The sequence below is a fragment of the Arvicola amphibius genome, chromosome 1, assembly GCF_903992535.2.
Source record: "Arvicola amphibius chromosome 1, mArvAmp1.2, whole genome shotgun sequence".
Classification (NCBI taxonomy): Eukaryota; Metazoa; Chordata; class Mammalia; order Rodentia; family Cricetidae; genus Arvicola; species Arvicola amphibius.
The window spans coordinates 117727403-117749404 of record NC_052047.1 but is presented as its reverse complement, the minus strand read 5'-3'; the positions used below and the strand labels follow the sequence as shown (position 1 = coordinate 117749404).

The 22002-nt window shown below is 39.9% G+C and overlaps 1 protein-coding gene across 10 annotated transcripts in view; it reads left to right on the top strand.

Annotated features, from left to right (window-relative positions):
* The window catches only part of Sox6 (SRY-box transcription factor 6), a 371593-nt gene that overhangs the window by 64935 nt on the left and 284656 nt on the right, over positions 1-22002 (top strand). For all 10 annotated transcript variants that reach the window (XM_038332186.1, XM_038332161.1, XM_038332179.1 and 7 more), the window contains one exon: positions 11504-11711. In XM_038332186.1, coding sequence (XP_038188114.1) covers positions 11504-11711 — 208 coding nt within the window. The remainder of the gene's footprint in view (positions 1-11503; positions 11712-22002) is intronic.

Below are 22002 nucleotides of genomic sequence, written 5' to 3'. Positions count from 1 at the left end.
TTAAGTTGTCTAAGCTTAAATGGACAAAAACTGGGAGTTAGACTAGAAAAACAGGGCCCTACTGCCTGTCCCCTAGCTAAGGAGTTTATCATTCCATGTTCTTCACAGGGATCCGTGCACTGGCTGTGACTGCAGAACTATGGTTTTGAGGACATTAGCATGAAAGGGTGATTGTATGGTGACAACACAAGGTGTTCTAACAAACTTGTCTCCACACTTTGGGCCTTAAAGTTTCCTCTCTTCTTCCCCCCTTCCCCCTCCCTCCCTTCCTTTCTTCCATGTCTGTATATTGTATATTCTTTGTCAATATACTAACTTCCATTTGTTACATGTCATGATAATGAAGCAATTTAGAAAACTTTTGGGTTTATGATTCGTGTGTTACACATTTAGTCTTCAACTTGTTAAAGAAGTTAAATTTCCTTTGTAGCCAGAAGCTATTAGAACCTAGAGCAGGCAACCCTTTCCTGTTACTAAGACAATAGAAGGCCTATGCCACAGGGCAACCAGCAGGTGGGTTTTGGGTCATCTGAAAACATTTTAAAGTGATAATCTGAAAAAAAAAAAGATAAACTTGTTATTTTTCAACGGCTGTATGTTATAATTCTTCATTGAATCATTGATGAGTAAACATTTTTTTCTTTATGTAAACCTTATCTTTAGGGAGGGTAGGGCTGCAGCGATGGTAAAGTTGTGACATGGAAAGCTTCATCTGAGCACGGTGCAAATAGTGTGTGTATAATGTCACTGGATGCGTATGGGATGTGAAGATACATGCCACTCATCTAATACAACTTCAACAGCCCATTGTAACTTAAAGTAGATACAAGCAGTGTTCACAAAGAGACTTGAGGTCATGGTGGGAACTCTCCATCTTGACAGAGGAAATTGACCCTCTGGCATGTTTGTTTTAGGTTGTCAAAGGAAGCACAACTTTTATTTTTATTATATCAATTTTTAGTTGATATCTTATTGTTTTTAACATCTTTGTAGATACTGCACCTCTGTAATTCTCTCTAGAATTTCCAAGAACACACCATAATTAAATAAATCGGATTGATTATTGATTTGAGCTTTCTTCAAATGACTCTGTGTATGGGCTAAAGATGGTCACTATATATTGAGTGGGATCAGCATTCAAGAACAAATCTATGATTTCGAATCTCAGTAAACATTATCTTTGAATGATGGGGCACTCACCCAGTCATAACAGCCATCAAAAAATCTAACAACAAATGTTGCAGAGGATGCTGAAAAACAGGAATCACTGTTGCTGGGGTTTGCAAATTGCTATGGCCATGGCGGGAATCAGTTTTGGAGGCTTCTCAAAAATTTAAAAATATAACCACCATATGACCACAATATTTCACTCTGTGCCTGCCATAGAGATATTTGCACTTAATGTTTACTGCAGATCTCTCTACTATAAAAGGGTATTGGAACCAATCTAGTTGTCCATCAATAGATGAACAGATAATAAAATCTGGTACATATATAAAACAGAATGCTATTCAACTTTAAAAAGTAAAATCACAAAATTTTCAGGAAAATTGATGGACTAAGGACATTAATAATAAGTGATACCACCCAGTCTCATAAGGAAAAAAGCTGCATGCTCTCCCTCCTTGATGGAGCTTAGCCTATAGAACAAGCATGTATGTAAGTAAGCAAATGTATGTGTGATATAACATTTGGAAAGGAGAACAGGAAGGATAATTAAATACAAAATGCTCACCAGTGAGTTCATATATTTGGTATAGTTCTTGTAAATCCTTTGAATTATCTCTCTAGATATATCACATTTTCAATGCAAAATAATAGACAGTCCTGGAACGCACAGTGTGCACCTGCAATCCCCATGAGGGGAGTTACCTTACTGTGAGAGCTGAACTGTTTTCATTGGCTGTTCTGTAGGATCTTGTTCTCCACTGTACTAAGCTAGGCATCTTTTACTCTTTAAACAAGAGTTTCAGCTATTCAGATTATAGAGTGTGAAGATTGTTAGAAGTGTGTTTAAAATATCAGAAGTTTAAAAACTCTGAGACTACCCTGGGATTCTGATTTATTTTTGCTGAATCTCAAAGAATAACACGCCATGAATCTGGAAAACATTGAGAAACTTTTTTAGCTCTTTTCTTTGGACAATTGTAAATTATATTATTGGTGGCGAATAAACACACCTTTTCCATTTAAATAACCCTAGAGTAAGGATAAAGCTGTGACTAGAAAAGCTGCACCTAAAATGGTCATCAGGGTCTGGGATGTCAGTCTGGTGGTGGAGTGCTTGTCTAGTGTGCACAGAGCCTGGGTCCAACACTGCATAAACCAGACGTGGTGATGCATATCAGTAATCTCAGCACCCAGGACACAGCGGCAGGAGAATCACAAGTTCAATGTCATCTTTGACTACTTAGTCAGTTACAGGAGAGTTTGGGATTTATGAGCCAACATTTCAAAAGAAAAGATAAGTAAGAAAGCACATCCTACTGACAGTATACGATGCAGCAAAATGGATGCTTTTCATTCAGTTTTGTTAAAGAGAGGCCAATGCTTTGTCCCAACAGTCACATTGGGCAACTAGTCCCAGAGTGCATGCATGCAACTATGCAGGCCATTTCTCAAGCCTTTCTCTCAGCTGCAATGACTTCCACATGTTTATGGGTCCTGACTCCAGTATACAGGCAAAATCCCATTCCTGACCCATGCTGTCTATCTCCCAGCTCTGAGCACCACTTCTGATGTTAGCAACTCTAGTCCACTTCACTCCTCTGCTTGTCTATGAGGACCGCCCATCTACATTCCTCACCTAGGTGTGGCGGCAGCCCAGCTGACTCAGAGCATCGTATAAGGGAGGAGATAGGTCAGGTGCATGCAGGATAAGTGCTCACTGATAACATTCCTAGGAAAAAAACCCTAATTGCTAATGTTTCTGGAGTTTTGTGAGGAGCCAGAACTTAGTGGATTCAGCTTTGGAGCAAAGGTCATAATGTAGTTTAGGCTCACTGTTCCATTCAGATTAATTAGTGTGAATAAAATCCTATAAATAGTGCCAGTGGCTATCATGACAGTATGCAGAAGTAACAAGTGACACAAAGCACATGGACAAAGGACATAGTAATAAGAGTTCCTGAATAGTTAATAGTGGTACCTTATGACATGCTTTATAAGTGATTCATTTCTCATAGCAACTATTTGAGGATGTAATTATAACTCCATCCTATAAAAAGGTAGAGTCTAACTTCCATCTTCTGGACTGTGGTCAAGCCTCAGTGATTCAAGTATTGCATAGAAAGCTGTGACTAACTTAAACAATGTTGGCAATAGCCTTCATCCGACTCTCCCTCTGAGCAGTGTGGACAGCAGTCCCACAGAAATAGAGGAAGGCATGAAACCCTAGCCGCTGCAGAGCCCTTGAAGATCTAGTCAGGTACCCCATTTCTAAGAGTAGGGAAGTCTCTGGGACCCAGCCATCGTACAGACTTTACTGCAGCGTCACAAGGGATTTTGAGACAGACCCTGGGCAGTTCTGGTTGTTGTTATATGTATTTAATTTTGGAAGGCTCTGTTATGTGACAGCACTCAAGTGCTACAATTTCCTTTTGCTAATTCTCAGGTTAGATTAATTATATTACATTTTTAGACTTATAGTAAGAAAATCTCCTTCCTGGAGATAGATGTGTGGAAACAGAAAAGCTTACAAGGTGGTCTTGTTTAGAATCATAGCATCTTGCTATGGAGGTGAATGTTTTCCAGGTGTGTGGAATAGAAAGAACTTTGGATTCAGAGTCAGAAAACCCACATTTAGATATTAGCCTTCCAGCTCCACCCAAGTGGCCTGGTGGAGATCCCTTTGCTGAGGGCTGGCTTGCTTCCCACTCAGAATGAAGATTGGGAATTCAGTATTTAGTGCTGGTGGAGTATTTTCAAAGATATATGGAGATTGTATAAGGGGCCTGAGAATTATGCCAAATGAGAAATGAGAGGGGAAAGGTAGACAGAGCTCACTTGGATGCTATTAATTTGATCTCTTAAGCTATTTCAACAACTTTAATATGGAAGGGGACATAGACTGATGTACACTTTTGGAGGGTGAACAGGAAATGATGTAATAGAGTTTTAGTACTTTCTGCTGCTACAACAAAATATCCCCTCACTCAAAATCTCATAAACAGAAATCTATCAATATCACACAGTTACTCTGAAAGCAGGTGCCATGGTTTGGATGAATGTCCCTAATATGTATGCTTTAAGTTTGGCTCTTAGCGCAGGGTGATATTGTGAGGTGTTGGGAAGTGAAACCTACTGGGAGACTTTAGCTATTGGAGTTGTACACTTGAAGGGGAATGTGGGCTGCTAATATTGTTCTCTTTCCCTCCTTCCCTTTTCATTCCCACACTCTCCATGGTCAAACCTTTCCCCTTAATATATTTTCATCATGACGTGCACCCCTGGCCCAAAATAGGCTTGGAGTTCATAGGTCAGAGATCAAAACCACTAAAGCTATAAGGCAAAGTGAAGTTTTCTTCCTTATAAGTTGATTTATCTCAGGTATTTGTTACAGTAATAGAAAACTAAGGTCTCAGAAAACTCTAACATCAAGGCACTGATGGTTTCAGTCTGGTGGGACTTGTTCAGCTTTGAGGTAGTAACAGGTGTCCATTGCTGCACTCCCTAGAGAGAAGGGGACAATTAGCAATGTTCTTACTATTTGAAAGGAAGGGTGACAAGACAGGGCCTACCTAAGTTGTTATCGGGTGTTTAAGGCACAAATTTCATCTGCGAGGACTTTGGCCCCATCAGTAATTATCCCCTTAACACCATGATCAGGTCATGGAGTCTAATGTAGGCATTTTGAAGGGTATATATTTAAACCGCAGACGTGAGGATCTAGATGTTAGCTTATAAGGATTCTCTTGTAAATAATTACATTTAGTGCTAGGTATTATTTGAAATGCGTCAGTTGTAGATGGAAGTGGCTGTTCTCTGTTCATGGAGACCATGACAAAGGGAAGGACTCTGAAGATCCTCAGCTAGGCCAGGCTTTAGGCTCATGGATGCCTCTTTTCCATTTCTCCTAAATGTCCAACTCCAAAATAACTTTTGTTTTTCTGTACTACAAAAGTAATCTGTTCATTGATGAAAAGTAGAAAACTGCCTGAGTAAAAATATAAAGTAAGACTCCCAGGAATCTTACCATCATTTAGAAATCATCATAAATGTTCTAGAATATATTTTCCTGGTGGAAGGAAGGAGGGGCAGTGTAGTGATGAGCTGTGCGGGCTGCATTCCTTCTGTAGTGAGGCACTGCGGGCAGGCCTGCTTTTCATCCTGCCCAGCTCCTGCATAGTTAGCTTTACACCCGAAATAATTACACGGAAACTGTATTCTTTTAAATACTGCCTGGTCCATTATTTCCAGCCTCTTATTGTCTAATTCGCACATCTCTTGCTTTAACCCATATCTAATAATCTATGTAACACCATGAGTGGTGTCTTACCCGGAAAGATTCAGCATGTCTGACCTGGTGGCTGGCTTCATTGCATCTCGCATCTCTCTGAGGAGAGGCACAGAGTCTGCCCCAGAGAGGAGAGGCGGGGCAACTGTCTGAGCCATCTACCTCACTTCCTTTTTCCTGTTCTGTCTACTCCACCCACCTAAGGGCTGGCCAAGGCAGTTTCTTTATTAACAAATGAAATCAACAGATAGATAGAAGACACACCTACATCAGGGCAGATACTAACCTTTGTGCACAGGTAGAAGTAATCACTTTTATATTTTAAATGCTGTGATATATGTCCTTTTTCTATTTATTAGTACCTTCTCTATGAATTGAAATTTTTTTACCATACAACATTTTAAATGTCAACATTCAACTTTGAAAAGTATATTTTTTTATAAGAATGCTATTTATATAAATTATTTTCAATAAGGAACCTCAAAAAGAAAATAATATTTCAACAATAGCATCATCAGTATTTTGTTTGTTAGATATTTTGGTTTCTAAATGTGCATATTTTTCTCAAAATAGGTATATTAAAGATTTTTGCCAATCTATTTTCTCATTCATAGTACATTGTGAATATTTGCGTGATTAAACATTCTGCAAAACTATGATTTTCAATGGTTTTAAAGTACTCCTTTCTGTGTATAAAGCCACAGTGCTCTCAAACAGTCCCTATAATCAGGCAGAGAGATTGCTTATACTTATTCTCTATGATAGAATCTATATTCAACTATGTTAAAGGAATTTTGATGGTTTTGTGGTATTCTATGTTATATCTGTATCATCAATTACTTATTTTTAAGCATATAGATTTTAAGGATTTTGTTTATATACTCACATGGTTGTTAAAGAAATCTTCCCTTGGTTTTAATTTTTAGTTCTTTGAATATATTTGGAGAGTTTTGTTGGAAGTTCATTAGTTTGCAGCTTCTAGTATGTAACTTCAAGAGTTAAAATTCAATTGTAAATGTTTCCATGACATCCAAAATAATAAAGAATCACCTATTATAGCATGTTATTAGCTGTTGGGTTATGTGCGTTTGGTTAAGTTCTTCCATGTGTAATCTGGGCAGCAGCAGATTGGTGAGTCCTGTGGGCTCAGGAGGGCTTCAGAGATGAAATGCAGTTGCTGTGAACTTTGATGAAACATGCAGAGGCATAGATTAGAGTAATTCAAATTCCTTTGAATACTACTGCTCAACATTCACTTTGGGGTAAGAATTCTGGAAAATCTGATCAATTAAAAATATCTTGTGTTTAAAAATATTTACTTATTTGTCCTCTCAGCCACTGGGAAACATTTTCATTGATATTCTTGACTTGTGAGAACGGCCTTTTCTTTTCTGGAGCTACTAATGTTTTCTGCACTACTCTGCTTTTCTCAGCCATCCCCATGCAGTTAACGTGTTTAATAGATCAACACTGATGTACTTTTTGCACAATCTGAATCTGCATCGTCTTAGTCTTGTATTGGCACAGTAATTCTTTTAAATGATATTAACATTTTTCTTCACTGTTATTTTTGGTGGAACCATTGAGGTTAGGGGCCGAGAGAAAACAAGTCTATTGTAAATTTCTTTGAATGTGACAATGGCTCCAGAACTCACTGAGTTCCTCATTTTTGGCTTTTTGTAATATTCCTGTGATCACTCATGTAACTTAATAATTATTTTCCAAAGAAAGATCAAAAGAAGGGGAGTCATCTCCTGTCTTGTTATTTATAAAAACTCACAGTTCACTAGAGTTATTGATTTTGTCTTTTTTTAAAAATATACACATCACAATGTTAAGGCCAAGTACAATTTAAAACTTTACAAAATTGTTTTTGTACTATGTGTGTGTGTGTGTGTGTGTGTGTGTGTGTGTTTGTGTGTGTCCCCTTTGGTAGGCTAGGGTTAAAACTGGATGTCTTCTATCTCTTTCCACATTTATTTCCAGACAGGGTCCCTCATTAGATCTATAGCTCACCCATTTGTGTAAAATGGTTGGTCAATCAGTTCCAGGGATTGGCTTGTCACTATGTCCCTAGCAGTTGGAGTGTAAGTGTACGAAAGCATGCCCAGCTTTTACATCAGGCCTGAGGATCTGAATTCGGGGCTTCATGCTTGCTTTCATAGTGGAGCCCGCTCTCCAGTTGCCATGTACATTTATTTTACCATCTTCTTAGGAGCAACATTTCCTACTGGGCAGCTGGGACCTATGTCTCTGAGCCACTGTACTCATGTTCTTGAGCTCTTGCTGGGAATGTAGCACAGCTTTTGTACATTTGCCTCAGTTGGTCTGGCATAGGACCTGTCTGGTCCCAGAAAATTACAAACAAACTAGGCTTCTATTCCTTAAGAAAATTTCCATAAAATGATGTAACTCTCTGGGGTGGTTAGAAATGTTTTGTCAAAGTTCATTTGCTGCTCTCCCTATATATTTCCCCTCTATCTTAATGATACTTCATTGGTAAGTTCACACAAAGATTCAGTGTTTTTAGACTGTAACTTCCTACTCCCCCAACTGCTGTCTTGCCCATCTTCCTCCCAATTCTTATCTGGTACTTTACATTTTTTTAAAAACATATTTATTTTACTTGGCAGGCCGTACTGCTGTAGAAAGCTGACCCTCCTTTCAGCAATATCAATTGCCAAGAGCTCTCAACTAGGGTGGAGCTGCATGGCCCCTCCTCTAGCCATGGTGGAGTGTGTGACGGCTTGATCTTGTACAGGTCCCGTGCAGGTGCCACAGCTTCTGTGATTTCATGTGTGCAATGTCCCTGTCATATCCAGAAAACACCATTTTGAAGCAGTCCTCCCTAGCCTCGGATTCTTGGGATCTTTCCATCCTCTCTTCGGTGATGTTTTCTGAGTCTTTGTGGAAAAGGACACTTCATCCTCTTTCTCCCTCTCTTTTGGAGTTGTTGCTGTCTCATGAGACAAATTTTTTAAAGCTAAATTGACTTCCTTGTCAGTTTTACTCAAATGAATTAGGGGTAAATCTCTGGTCATGAAAAACCCTGTGTTTATTGTTTTATAAAGTTTATAAGTGATAGGCACCCCCCAATTTCCAAAGGCTACTATAAATGTATACATCTTTAGTGTCTCATGACTTTACTTATCCCTCATGTTGGTGCCTTAGCAATGTATTATAAAAGCTCCTTGCAATACACAAGAGAAATCATGCTTTTGCAAGAGAAATCATGACTTTACAGTCTCATGTTCTGTACTTGGTAGTATGGAGGCACTTTGCATAGACAGTGGGACAGAGGACAACATGGGTCCTCGCTGAAGCAAAAGAGCCCATGGTTTTTGTCTTTGGTATAGGATGGCTCTAACCACATTCCATGACCATAAAAGAAAGAACACAGTCTAACAGGGAAGTGACAGCCAGCTCATAGGGCTTGAACTTGAGCCGGAGGGACAAATGGCACTGCATGCATGGAGTTCTAGTCTGAAGTGCCCCTCTATCTCTACCAGCCTCCACCTGACTCCAGTGGGAAGGGAAGGCCTTCCTTCTGGCTAGTGGAGTCACCTGAAAGTGAGCAGGTTTCTGGCCACTGGTTTTTTGTCACTCAGCTCTTCTTAGCTTGTGCCAGGGTTTTAGTTTTGATTTTTAGGCTACATGAGCAACAGAAGAAAAGTAAAGAATAAACGATTTAGTGCTCATTGCTGATTCATCAATACCACAGTCACAGTGGCAGCTATGTTTCCTGGGGCTTTGTTTGCACAATATGGAGAATGAACTGACCATCCTAAGGACCATCCTAAGGAGTCAAGACCTAAGCATAGTAGGCATCTCAAAGACGGGCTCCTCTGCCTCTCTCCACAGAATGTTTGTACATGTTAACTGAGATGGTGAGTCTTTCATGGGTGACTGAGGTGATCTTAGGTACAAGATAAAGAATTCTATCTCTCTCATTTACTTTGTCCTTTTCAAGTTTTTTCGGATTGAAGCCATTGCATACATCCACCCCCCACTCCCAGCACTGTGCTAGTAACAATACGAAGGCAGGGAGCTGAAGACTTATCTTACAGTATTTAAGTAACTATATTGAAATACATATCATGCAGTTTATCCATTTAACACAGACAGGTTAGTAGATTTTCAGTACCCATGGTACTTAGTTAATCTCAGGGTCATATCAATGCCTTTCCCTCACAATCCCTCTACTCCCAGTTCTATATCTGCCCCTTCCTTTAGGGCATCACCTCAGTTGGGGGTTGGGGGAATGACGACTGACCATGCACAGAGGCTTTTCAAGTGCTACTTCATTCTGTGGTCCTGACAACCTTGAAAATAGGGCCCCTTTCACTTTATGAACAGTGACAGGAGTTCCGAATCCCAGCACCTTTTTAGCATAGCTATTGTCTCATTTAATGCACAGGGAGAGCACGGCTTTCACTTTCAGTTTCTCCCCCCACCATTGTGCACCAACTCTGCTACCTTAGCCTCCTAGTTTTTCAGTGCTAATTTACTTCTATTACTTGTTCTTGGAGACCAAACCTGGCATCTTGTGCATGCCTGGCCAGGGCACTGCTGCTGACCCAGTCCCAGCCCTCCTTCACTCAAGCTGGCTGGGCTGCTTTTGGAAGGAAAGAGGTTAGGAGCCATTGGGATTTTGAAGCTTCGAAAGACTAGACACTTCACAGACTTTGTTGTTTTTAATCAGGAAAAGAACATTTTTATTCAGATAAGGTAGAACATTTTTATTCAGATAAGGTGTTTGGAGAACTACTTGAGGGCTCTAGCCATGTAGCAGTTGCCTCTAATCCTTGGTTCTTAAATGTTTTATTATTATTATTTTATTTTAAGTCGTTTATGTGTGGGTTTGTGTGTGAGTTTGTAAGTGTGAATGTGTAAATACAGTTGCACACAGAGGCTAGAGACACCAAGTACCCTAGAACTGGAATTACAGAATTGTGAAATGAACCATGGGAATGTTAGGACCCGGACTCTGGTCCTCCGCAAAGGCAGCATGCACTATTAGCAGCTGAACCATCCCTCTATCTCTGAATCCTCAGTTCTGAGTCAAAGATAACAAAACTATTTCCTTTTCAAAACACTCCCACGTGGTGTTTGTTTTTTAACCTAAGACTTGCTCCCCCCCCCCCCCCCCCCCCGCCACTGCAGCTGATAGATGGAGCGTACTAGCAGTTAGCAAACTTTTGTATACTGTGAAGTAATTTCTGTGCAAACATTTCGGCAATGAGAATTTTATTGTTGTTAAACACAGTTTTAAAATGCCACATGAGAAGCATGCTACAGTGTGCTGGATCATAGGGGCAAGCTGAGGAGTGGACGGGAGCTTCTGTGACTATGGACAATCAATTGAAGCAAGCAATTCCTACAAACCCCAGCATGCAAAAATATTCAGATTGTTGACTCTTTCAGAGGTTTAGACATTTTATTTAAATTTCTAGTGAGCAGTGAATGTTGGGCACTGAAACCAACTTCCATTGTTTCTAAAAGAGAGAAAAACAATTTTTTTTAGTTTTAATCAGAGATATTTTATTTTTTATTTTTCTATTTTTATTTATTTATTTATTTATTTATTTATTTATTTATTTATTTATTTATATTTTGTGTTTGGTCTGTGGGGAGAGTATTGCTGATAAGAAGACCCAATTGGGGAGAAAAACTTTATCAATTCTAATACTGGTTCACTGAACCTGAACGTTCATAAACCCAAAGCATGAGTGAATGAAACGCCAAAATGTCCAGTTTTGTTGTTTTATTATCTCAAAACCAAAGCAGCTTGAACCTGGGATTTGAGTTTAGTCCCTTGAGTACTTAACTGCTTTAGAGTTCCACACTGCTCAGCAGAAGAGTAGTTTTTTGTTTTACTGAGTGCGTTACTTTATTTTATTGATATAGTTTATTTGATCCAGTGACCATCACATGTTATCCTTTAGTGAGGGACTTTATTTATTTATTTATTTTGGAGTGTTTTTTTTTTTTTTAACGAAACCTACACACTAATAACTATTTTTTTAAACTCTCATTTTATTTTTCTAGGAGTCAGAGAATAATAAGTTATGTTCCCTATATTCCTTCCGAAATACGTCTACCTCACCACATAAGCCTGATGAAGGGAGTCGGGAGCGCGAGATAATGAGCAGTGTTACTTTTGGAACCCCGGAACGCCGCAAAGGGAGCCTTGCCGACGTGGTGGATACGCTGAAGCAGAAGAAGCTGGAGGAGATGACTCGGTCGGAACAAGAGGGTATGTGGACTTCCCCTCTGGGCATTTCTTCTGACCATAGCAAAATGACCAGAATCCCAAGGGCGCAAGGTGTCTAAGTGCAACAAGCTAGCAACAGTCACTCAGAGGTTACTATGGTGACAGCTGACCGAAGTCCATTAGGAGTGCTAAGCAGATAGCCCCGGGTTTCTCAAAACCTGTGCATTTTGCTTGATTTTTACAACACCCCAAGGATTTAAATTTATTTTAACCATCACCCTGAAAAAAAGATAGCAAGGGAATTTTCCTAACTACAAGTTTGGTGCTTTTTCTCTTATTTCCTTTTGGCAGATAGTTTTTTTTTTTGTTTTTTTTTTTTGTTTTTGTTTTTTGTTTTTTTTTTGTGATCCTATGTCCCATTTAAAAAACAAATGAGCCTTTTTTCTAGTGTATTTTTCCTTCCATTTTATGGCTGTTACACATTTTAAATTTTATGTTCACCTTGAATGTTGGAATAGACTGAAGAGGTGCTAATGACCTCTGAGGGTGGGGCTTTGATGTGGCACCTGGCATAGCTGTCCTGCACTCAATTTCTCTACAGGGGTCTTCGGTAGACTGTATTCAACAAAATGCTTTGTGTGGTTATTACAATGTGCATGCATTCTTTATCTGTGTACTTCAAGGCTAACATAGTTCTGGAGTTTTCACTTGTAAGTGAAATTTTGGCCTCCAAGGCACTGTAGGTGAACTAGGATTTGGTGAGCTGGTAGTGCCCACCTAACTTAATTTTATTCTTGGAAAGATTTAAAGTTTGTCTTTAACTGATCTTTGCTGATGTCCTTGTCATGTCAGTCAGATTATTGGCATGTCAATAGATGCTTTTGACGACCCAGGGTTGTTGTGCTGTAGCTTACGAGCTGCAGCCCTCTCTAACACCTACTTAATGTCAAGTTCTTTAGTTTCTCTAAGTCACAGCATTCAAAAGTTGCCGTGGTCCTGTGTTTGACATGGTAACTCAAACATTTTGACTCAGACAATGAATATAAAAATCTCTTATGAGCTGCAAACTATGTGAATTTGAGACACCTCTGATAATTATCACATTATAAATGCCAATTATTCCACTGTACTTTAGTGCAATGATGCCTACGGAGACCACTGCGGTAGTTAGGGTGTTCATCTCTACAGTCGTTTCTCTTCATTCACAGACCTTTAGAGCTTTTGTGTTTCCTCGATGCATACATCCATATGTATCTTTTTATACATCCATGTGTGATTGTTGCTTTTTTGTCACCTGTGGGTGTGTGTGCATGTGTGCTCATATGCACTGATTGCCTCTTCAACATTAGGTGGCAAGCTGTTTCTCTCCAAATTGTTAGTAAGTTCTAGTATGTTTATCCCATTTGTCTTTAGATTGTGAAATAAGACAATTGGTACATAATGGTCTATATTTAAAACATGAACAAATGTGCTCCAGAGAGGCCAATGAGCAATTATGGGTAACACGTGATCATTAGTGTGTGAACTCTGTGCTGACTCTTCTGCTCTTTCAGAGTTTTATTTTCTCTGACTCCTTCCAACAGTCTACTGAAGCCTGTATTTTTCCTTCCTTAGAGGCATGGTAAATTCAGAAAATAAAATACATAGACTTGGAGAGAAGTGAGTTATATTAAACTACCAAATAATTTTTAAAATGTGATAAGGCAGAATGTAATCCTTCACTAATACAGTAAAATAAATTTTAAGGTAGGACCCATCAATGCCATCTAGTTTAGCAATGCTATAGCTGACATCTACAGTTTTAACGAGAACAGTGGGATAGAGCGTTGCCTATTGTTGGTGTGATGACATTATAGCCACAGTAGACTGTGATTTTTACCTATCACTTAAGGACACGCAAAATTTCCATCTGAGCTTAGGTGAGGAAAGTTTGCCTTTCCATCCGAGTTCTGTCAGCCCGAATCTCTTGGGGTCTATGGATTGGAACTTTCCTCAGAGAAAGTGAATCTGGCAGTTAGGTGTAGGGTGGATGGAACAGGGACAGGCATTAAGGACATTGTTCTAGGCTAGAGCTGGTAGGTGCCTGAACTAAGCCAGCAGAAATGGGAAGGAGGGCTGCATATGGAGGTGGAATCAGGAGAGGCATTGAGAAGATGGTGCATGAGTGTGAAAACCAAGAGGATGTCCAACTGGAGCTTGGTGGTAATACAATCAGTAAAAGAAATGAACAAATATGGTTTGCAAATGGGAGCCAGGCATGGCTTCCAATTTTTATTGAGTTTTATATTTTTTTTTAGTTTGAATTCCATTTTTAAGTGTGTGTGTGTGCATGTATGCACATACCCAAATACAACATACCTTCCTTAGTGACTGTGGGAAGGTCGGAGGGCAACTTCAAGTGTCAGCCCTGACTTTGCACCCTATTGCAGGTAGCATTTTTTGTTGATTGTCACTGTGTATATCAGGCTAACTTCCCTACAAACTACCGAGAACTGTCCCATCTTGTCCTCTCTGGTTGCATAGGCATGCTGGGATGTCCCACCACTATGTCCATCATTTCATGGGTGCCAGGATTGTGAACTCATGTCTTGGCACTTTTACAGTCAGTGCTATACCCACTCAGTCACCTCTTCAGTCCTGAATTCCAGTTATCTTTTGGTAGCAGAATAGAATGATATACTGGGCGAACAAAGAAATACAGAAAGATTATTAAAATGTAGGTTTCATTTCTGATTCTAAAATGATTATAGGATAGGTCTCTGGAGGTCAAACAGTTATCCCAGCTTTTGCTTGACTTTGGCTCTTTAAAGACTTGAGTCCAGCCCCTCAGGTAAGACATGCCAACTTATGGGGCATGTAAGAGTTTTTCACATGTGTCATCTGTTTCTGCCTTACGTCTCCTTCATGGTTTGAGGGTCATATTTTAGGATCAGCTGATTGACAAGCCTGTATGGATTACATGATAAATGAAGACCTTTCTGGAGTTATTCCCAGAGAATGCTTCGACTCTTTATCAAATTAAAAGCACCTCCCTTATTCTCATTCCTCTTGGTGAAGAAGCTCATCTATATGAAGTTTATCCCTGTCCATTTTAAACCATTGCTTACATGATAAAGCAGCAACGTTCCAGGCAGAGGCCTTCGTTCACTTCATCACTGTTCTCCCCGAGCCTTGCTCTGACTCGATGGTAATCTGATGAACAATGGCACTCTGTCAGAAGCACCCCCCCCAACAGGGAAGCCGGTGGGAAGATGAACAGAGGCTCCACCTTTTGTGAATTTAACTTTGATTTAGTGTCATAAGTAGACAAATAGGTAGGTGGCAGGTAGGGAAGGGTGAGAAGATAGACACAGGGGTGGTCTGAATGAATCAGAAGCTTCTTTTCAAAAGCCTATTGCTACTGGTGGGTAGAGCACACAGAAAGGCTTTGATTAATAGAGTCAGGTTAGAATGCTTCCAAGATAAAAATCCTTGGCTGTGATTAAATGATGAATTCTGGCTATCCTTGTGTCACCCATCTTGTTGCCAGCATAACTGGGTCCTAACATAAGCGACAGTTGTCAGAAAATGAATACTTAAAAAGGACTTCTATATCTAAATACATATATTTAATCAGAGAGTCCTTTGGCTTCTGAAAATAAGTTGTCTAATGAGAATTTCATTTGAGCAGCTGCGACTGAGGAGGTCAACAGGCAGCGCTATGAGAATATGGCCCAGCTGGTTAAATGTGGTGGCTGTCGTGATTTAAACGGTCAAGTGCTGCTTGTAATCCAGGACCGTCTGTTTGTGGAGGGAAGAGCGAGTGCTTCAGCATAATGTACAGCTGTTTAATCTCTCTTTAATAATAGAGTTCCAGCCACTGTCATATCTTGTGTACCACACTACTAAGTATATGATCCTGGGCCCCTGGGATGGGTTGCAGTCAAGACTGGGAGTCACGTGAGGGACAGGGACACAACAGGAAAACCCCCGCGTGTCTGACAAGACTTTCTGACCCCCTGTGCTTTCAAGACTCCCCTTTGGGTATTAATTACTGTTATCATGGGAAAGCAATGGTGCTTGGAATTAGGCAGAAATATCAGAGTGGATGAAGTCTTTTTGGAGAGCATGGAGAGCACACAGCTTAAGCAGGGTTCCATAGACATGACTGGGTCAGAGACTAGAGTATGAATTTGCTCCGTTGACTGGTGTGCCTTAGACCATCAGGGTGATGCAAACACATGGATCCATCTTGCTGTGCTCACACACAAAGGGCAGTGAGCTTGGGTTTCTGGCAAGACAATATTCTCAAAGGATGCTGTAACTGTTAGGAATACCAGAATGATTGTCTGTCTCTGTGTGTAGCAGGCACACTGGTATCATTTACATCTCTAAGCAGTCATCTGGTCTGTGTTCCCACTGAAGTGTAGGGTATATGTTATATATTTCATTGTACTAAAGGTGCTGTCTAGTGTAGTTAAAATGATGAGAAAATTCAGTTTTGAAAGTCATATGTTAGATTGGGGTAGATTTGAGCCCAAGATTCATGAACCTTATAAAAACACTACAAACTGCCACGTGGAGGTAGAGCTGGAACTAAAGCAAGATACTGGAGTTTGTGGTCACTCAGCATTTATAACTTGAACTCCAGAGCGCACACCACTGAATTTTCCTGTGCTTTGTTTTTTTAAACCCTAAATGTGCATCATTATTTTCATAGTTACATTTCTATTGCTGTGATAAAACACCATGACCAATGTGATAAAAGAAAGCATTTAAATTTAGCTTGCAGTTTCAGATGGCTAGAGTCCATGATGGGGAAGTTAGGGAACGGCTGAGAGCTCACACCTTGATCTACAACCAGGAGGCAGAGATTACTAATTATCCCCCCCCCCCCCCCCCCCCCGTGACACATCTCCTCCAACAAAGCCACACCTCCCTATCCTTCCCAAACAGTCCCACCAACTGGGGCCAAGTATCCAAACACATGAGCCTACGGGGGTCATTCTCTTTGAAACCTCCAAAATTATAGTGTTGCTATTAAAATCAAGCTTTAGTCAGTCACTAAGGCACATGGAATACTATGACTGCACAGGATAGCACTCACATGGAGCCAGAGTTATCTCCTAGCCATGAGATCATGCATGTGTGACTTAACTCTTCTGTGCTTCAGTTCCTTCATTCCATGAAGCTGGATTGTGGGGACTGGATATCACTTTTCTCATCACAGCTATCACTGCTATTGTTATTGTAACTACTATTACAGTAGTTGTTATTTGAAAAAACTTTCAAAGAGAAATATTATAAAAATCTCATTGCGTGCCACAGACTGTAGGAAATGTCCCAGGGTGTTAAGGGATTTAATATTTGGCAGCATAGGTGTTCTTGTGTTCTGGAAGAGCAATTCAGTTTTGCTGGCCTTTCAGGCCTTCTGGAAAAGCTGATACTAAAGTTTCCCCACTGGAAACCAGTCTTCCCTGCTGTGAAATGTGGAATGCAGTGTTGTCAGCCACCGAGGTTGGTGGAGCCTTGGATGAGGTTTCAGACTCCTGTCAGGAACAATATGTTCCTGTTGCAATACAATCTATAAAATCTTGTGGTGCAATAATGAGAGCACCTTGACATTCAGGCCATGCTGTAGCATCAAACATGTTTAAGGCAGAATATATGAATATTACGGTTTTACCTCTATTTTGATTGGTTGTTGAAGTCTTAACATCTCTAAACCTTTTCTGGTTTTCATTTGTGAGATTTATGTATAAAAACATAGTAAAAAGCCAGAGGGATGTGGCTTCATCAGTGAAGTGCTTGTCTCTCTAGCATGAAGGCAAGTGTATGATTCCCCAGATCCCACTTAAAAGACCTCTCCAGTACTGGGAGGTAGACAGGAGGATCCTGTGGGCTTGCCAGATTGCTGAGCTCCAGGTACAATCTCAAAAAATAAGTGGAGAGTGATTGAGGGAGACACCCCTAGATCTTAGGCCTCCTGTGCATGTACGGATGCACCCACACATACATGTATGCATGCATGTTATACACATGCACATGAACACATACACAGAAAGGCTTTGATTACTCACTAAAGTCCCTGCAGAGTACCATCTCAAGCATCTCAAGTGAACACTAAGGTTTCACATGCTGCTCACAGTTTGGCGAGGAAGGGGTTGTGTAGTCAGAACAGTGCTGCTACGACTACATTTAAATTCAGTTTTTCTTCTAAAATATATTTCCTCCTGATAATCCTTGTGTTCTTGCTGCTACTTTGGACTATTTTGCGTAGGAATAATGCTTAGTGTATTTCTGAGTTTAGGTGTATTTGCTTTCAAATTTTTGAAAATTGGTCATTTTCTTAATGTAACTCTGGGAATCAGAGAATGAGCAAGTGTTCTGAGGCCTCAGGCCTTTTGGAGAAATTGTGGCTAACTCTGTCTGCAGCTGTTTTGTGGCTCCCTTTACAGTCCAGGTAGCACACTATTCAGTTAAACCCTCTCCTTAACTTCTCTCTGCTTGGCTTCTTCTTTGAAAAGATACTGTAGATTTCTTGGCTTGTTTCTAGCTCCTCAGATTTAAAAGGTCCCCCCCCTCCCCGACTCTTTTCACTAATAATATTAGTAGACATGGGTAACTGTTTCAGGTTTGTCTCTAAGTGAACAGGGAGGGGTGTTGAAGGTGCTCCAGGCATTCTGTTGTTTAGAAAGAGGCAACTCCCTATGGCTTGCTGGAGCCAGCCTCATTCTCCTTTGCATTTGTGGATTTTGCATTTTCTCTTGAAAATCCATTACATTTCCTTCAGCATTTAGTTTGGGAGCTTCAAGAAGTAAGTAGGGGACAGTTTTGACTTTTAGTATTTTCTTTATACCTAAAAATGGAAATGAACAGATAAGAAAGTGGGTCATTTAAACATGGGGCTGATGCTTAGCTCATGAACAGGGACAAAGCTCATGGGCTTGGTGTCTAGCTTGCTGGAGACGGCCATCTTCAGGACTGCCTGTGTGCTCTTCACCTGTGTACTTTTTGCTTTAGATGTGCCTGGACTTTGCTGTTATCTTCTGTTTTGTTCTGAAATAATTTTGAATTAGTTTCTAAACAATATATTTAGTTTTGTTTGCTTTGGGATTTTATAAAAATGATGCCACCCTGTGGTTTTCTGAGACCTGCTTTGTGTACTCATGACAATACTACATGACTATATTTCTGTGTAGTGTAGGCATTTTCACTTTTGTATAATATTCCACACACTGCTCCATGGTATGGCATGTAACAGTCTATTCTACCGGCCTCTGTCTCTAGATATTTAAAGTTTTCATAGCTGTCAGTAGTGCAGACAATAATGCCAGGGAGGTCCTTATACTTGGCATGATGCACGTCATCCCTTGAATCCTTTAGGGAGCACTGTTGACTGTGACAAATACGTATGCTCTTTTTTTACTTGCTTTAAAGCAGAGTTTGATCTCTGTCTCTCTTTCTCTCTCTCTTCCTCTGCCCCTCTCAGTGCATGTGTTCTCTGAAAGCTTTAGCTGTCCAGAACTCTTGGGTCTATCTTCCTCAAATGTTCATTAGTGTATATATGTATATATAAATATATATAATATACACATTTAATTAATCACTAACAATTTCTGGAAACTCAACAAGAGTCTCCAGGGGGCCCTTTTCTGCAACTTTCTTTTTGTTGTGTCATAATAGAATGTTTTCAGTCCTTTCAACAATGGCCAAACACAGGTTCCTTGTTCTGCTGAACTGTTATTACTGGATTTGTTAGGAAACACGCGGTTCCCCTTTTGATCTTCTTTACTGATGTTTCCATCTTATGATGTGGTTTTAGGATTAGAGTTAACTCCTGACCTCTAATTATCTTGGGTTCACAACCTTCATATTTTTCTGAAATACTTTAAATTAAAAATCACAAGCCTTTGATTATTGTTCTATCCTATCATTTCTATTGAAACAGACATTTTTCTAGCCAATTAATGTGTTTGATGGAAATCTTTGTCTCTCTCTTGAGTGTCATAGACATGTAATTCCAGCTACTTAAAAGGCTGAGGCAGGAAGGTCACAAGTACAAGGCCGTTCTGGGCTACATAGTAAGTTCAAAACCATCCTGAACAGTGCTATCTCGACATAAGGAAAGGAAAAAGAGAGCCAGGCATATAGCTCAGCATTTGTGTGCATGCATTGCAAACATGAGGAGTCTAGGTTCAATTCTTAGCCATTTAAAAAGGTTTAAGAATTCTTTCAGGAGGATGGGAAGATGGCTCAGTAGTTCATATTCACAGCACCAGATAGTTGGAGGCCTGTCTATCCTCCTAGCCCTCTGGAGATGGAGGTAGGATCCCATATTGTCTAGCTAGACTAGCCAAATCTACGAACTTTGGGTTCAAGTGAGACTTTGCTTCAATATTATGGTGAAGACTGGTAGAGAAAGAGGACCAAAGACATCTTCTGATCTCTACAAGTTTATATACATACTCATACATGTGAATATATATTTACCAGGCATGCATGCACACTCCAGTAAAAATTAAAAAAAGAGAAATTCTTTCAGATGTTGGCCTGACTTGATATGCATTCTTTCATGACCCTTAGTAACTTACTTCATGGAATCAAGTAATTAACTAATTGATTTGAATCTATTTTTTAAATTTATAAAATGATGTTGGCCTATATATTTGTTAAAGGATAAATTCTAAAATTCTATGCCATTACAATTTTTTTCAAAAAATATCATATCTAAACTTCAGAGTCCACTAATCAGGGTGCCTCTCTCCCAAACTGTTTTCCAAATAAATCACTCAATTCAACCAATCTCATGACTCCCTTTCTTTTATTCTTGAAAGTGTTCGTTATTATCTCTTCTTTTTGATCCTGGAATATTTATGAAGTGAGAGATAAAAGCAGCTATGCAGTTTTGATGTCTGAAGAAGACATTGTCCAATGAAGTACTTACAAAGCCATGGCTTCAAGGCCCTAGCTTAGCACTGAATTATCTGTAGCACTGAAATGTATGCACTTTCTTAGTTGATGTCTTGAGAGTTTATGTGTGAGGTGCCCCACACAAATCCAGACAAGTCCTCCAAAATGAAATTAGAGGATGCAGGCTGTCCACTACCACTTGGAGTGCTAAAGTTAGAGGCTTATGGGTTTGCACAACTGCTCACAGATAATGAATATGTTAACAACAAGTAAATACAGATAGTTTATTAGAACAAAAGGATGAAGGTACACTAAATAGTTATAAAACTATGACAAAGCATTGAATTGTGCTAAGAAATGCCATAGCATCAGCAACAGCAAAATGAGTCACACCAATGTGTACTTTTTAATGAATATAAACAATAGTCAAGGGAAGTCTTAAGGTAGGTCCTTTAATTCCAGCAGTTGGGACACAGAGGCAGGCAGATCTCTGAGTTTGAGGCCATCCTGGTCTCCAGAGAGAGTTCCAGGACATGCTCCAAAGTTAAAGAGAAACCTTGTCTCAAAAGAGAGAGAGAGAGAGAGAGAGAGAGAGAGAGAGAGAGAGAGAGAGAGAGAGAGAGAGAGAGAGAGAGGCCCAATAAACTGTGTGCACTGAAATTTCATTGCACTTCAGAATGAAATTTATTTGAATGTTTTTATTTATTCATTCATTTTTAGTAAATTAATTAGTGTGTGTGTGTGTGTGTGTTAGTGTGGCTGTGCACATGTGTGCATGTGTGGAGGTAAGAGGATAACTTCTTTTAGGAGTTCTCTCTCTCCTTCCACATTATTTCTGAGGCTCTGGTTTCTTCTGCTGTTTCTGCACAGCATATTCCAGGCTAAGTGGCTAGCCAGCTTCCAGCTGGTCTGCTGTCTCTGCCTTCCATCTCTCCAAGAATGCTGGGATTACAGATGCATGCCCCATATCCACATCTGGCTTTTTATGTGGGTCTCTCTTCATCAAGTTTGTCCAGCAAGCACTTTTACCCTTGAGTGATTGCCGTCATTCTGGCCTTTTTAAAGGATGAGCCCTTAGATCCCTGTGCCTGGCTTCTGTTTACTCAGATTTTAGTTCTGGGTAGCCATGGATGACTCAGTGGATAAAAGAGCTCACTGCCAAACCTGATAATCTGAGTTCAACCCCCAGGACCAATATGGTAGAAGGAGGGAACTGATTCCTTTGGAGTGCCCTTTAACCTCCACATACGTCATGACTTGTGTGCCACTTACACCCACACACAATTAAATAGAATAGAAACTATCAAAACAAAAATGTCACTTCCTTGGAGAAGTTTCATATGCCTTTAATCCTATTCTCCAGGTCTAAAGGAAATCACAATCACACTGCTTTTCCTTTTCTTTTCTTTCTTTCTTTTGTTTGGGGTAGGGTGGGGAAAGG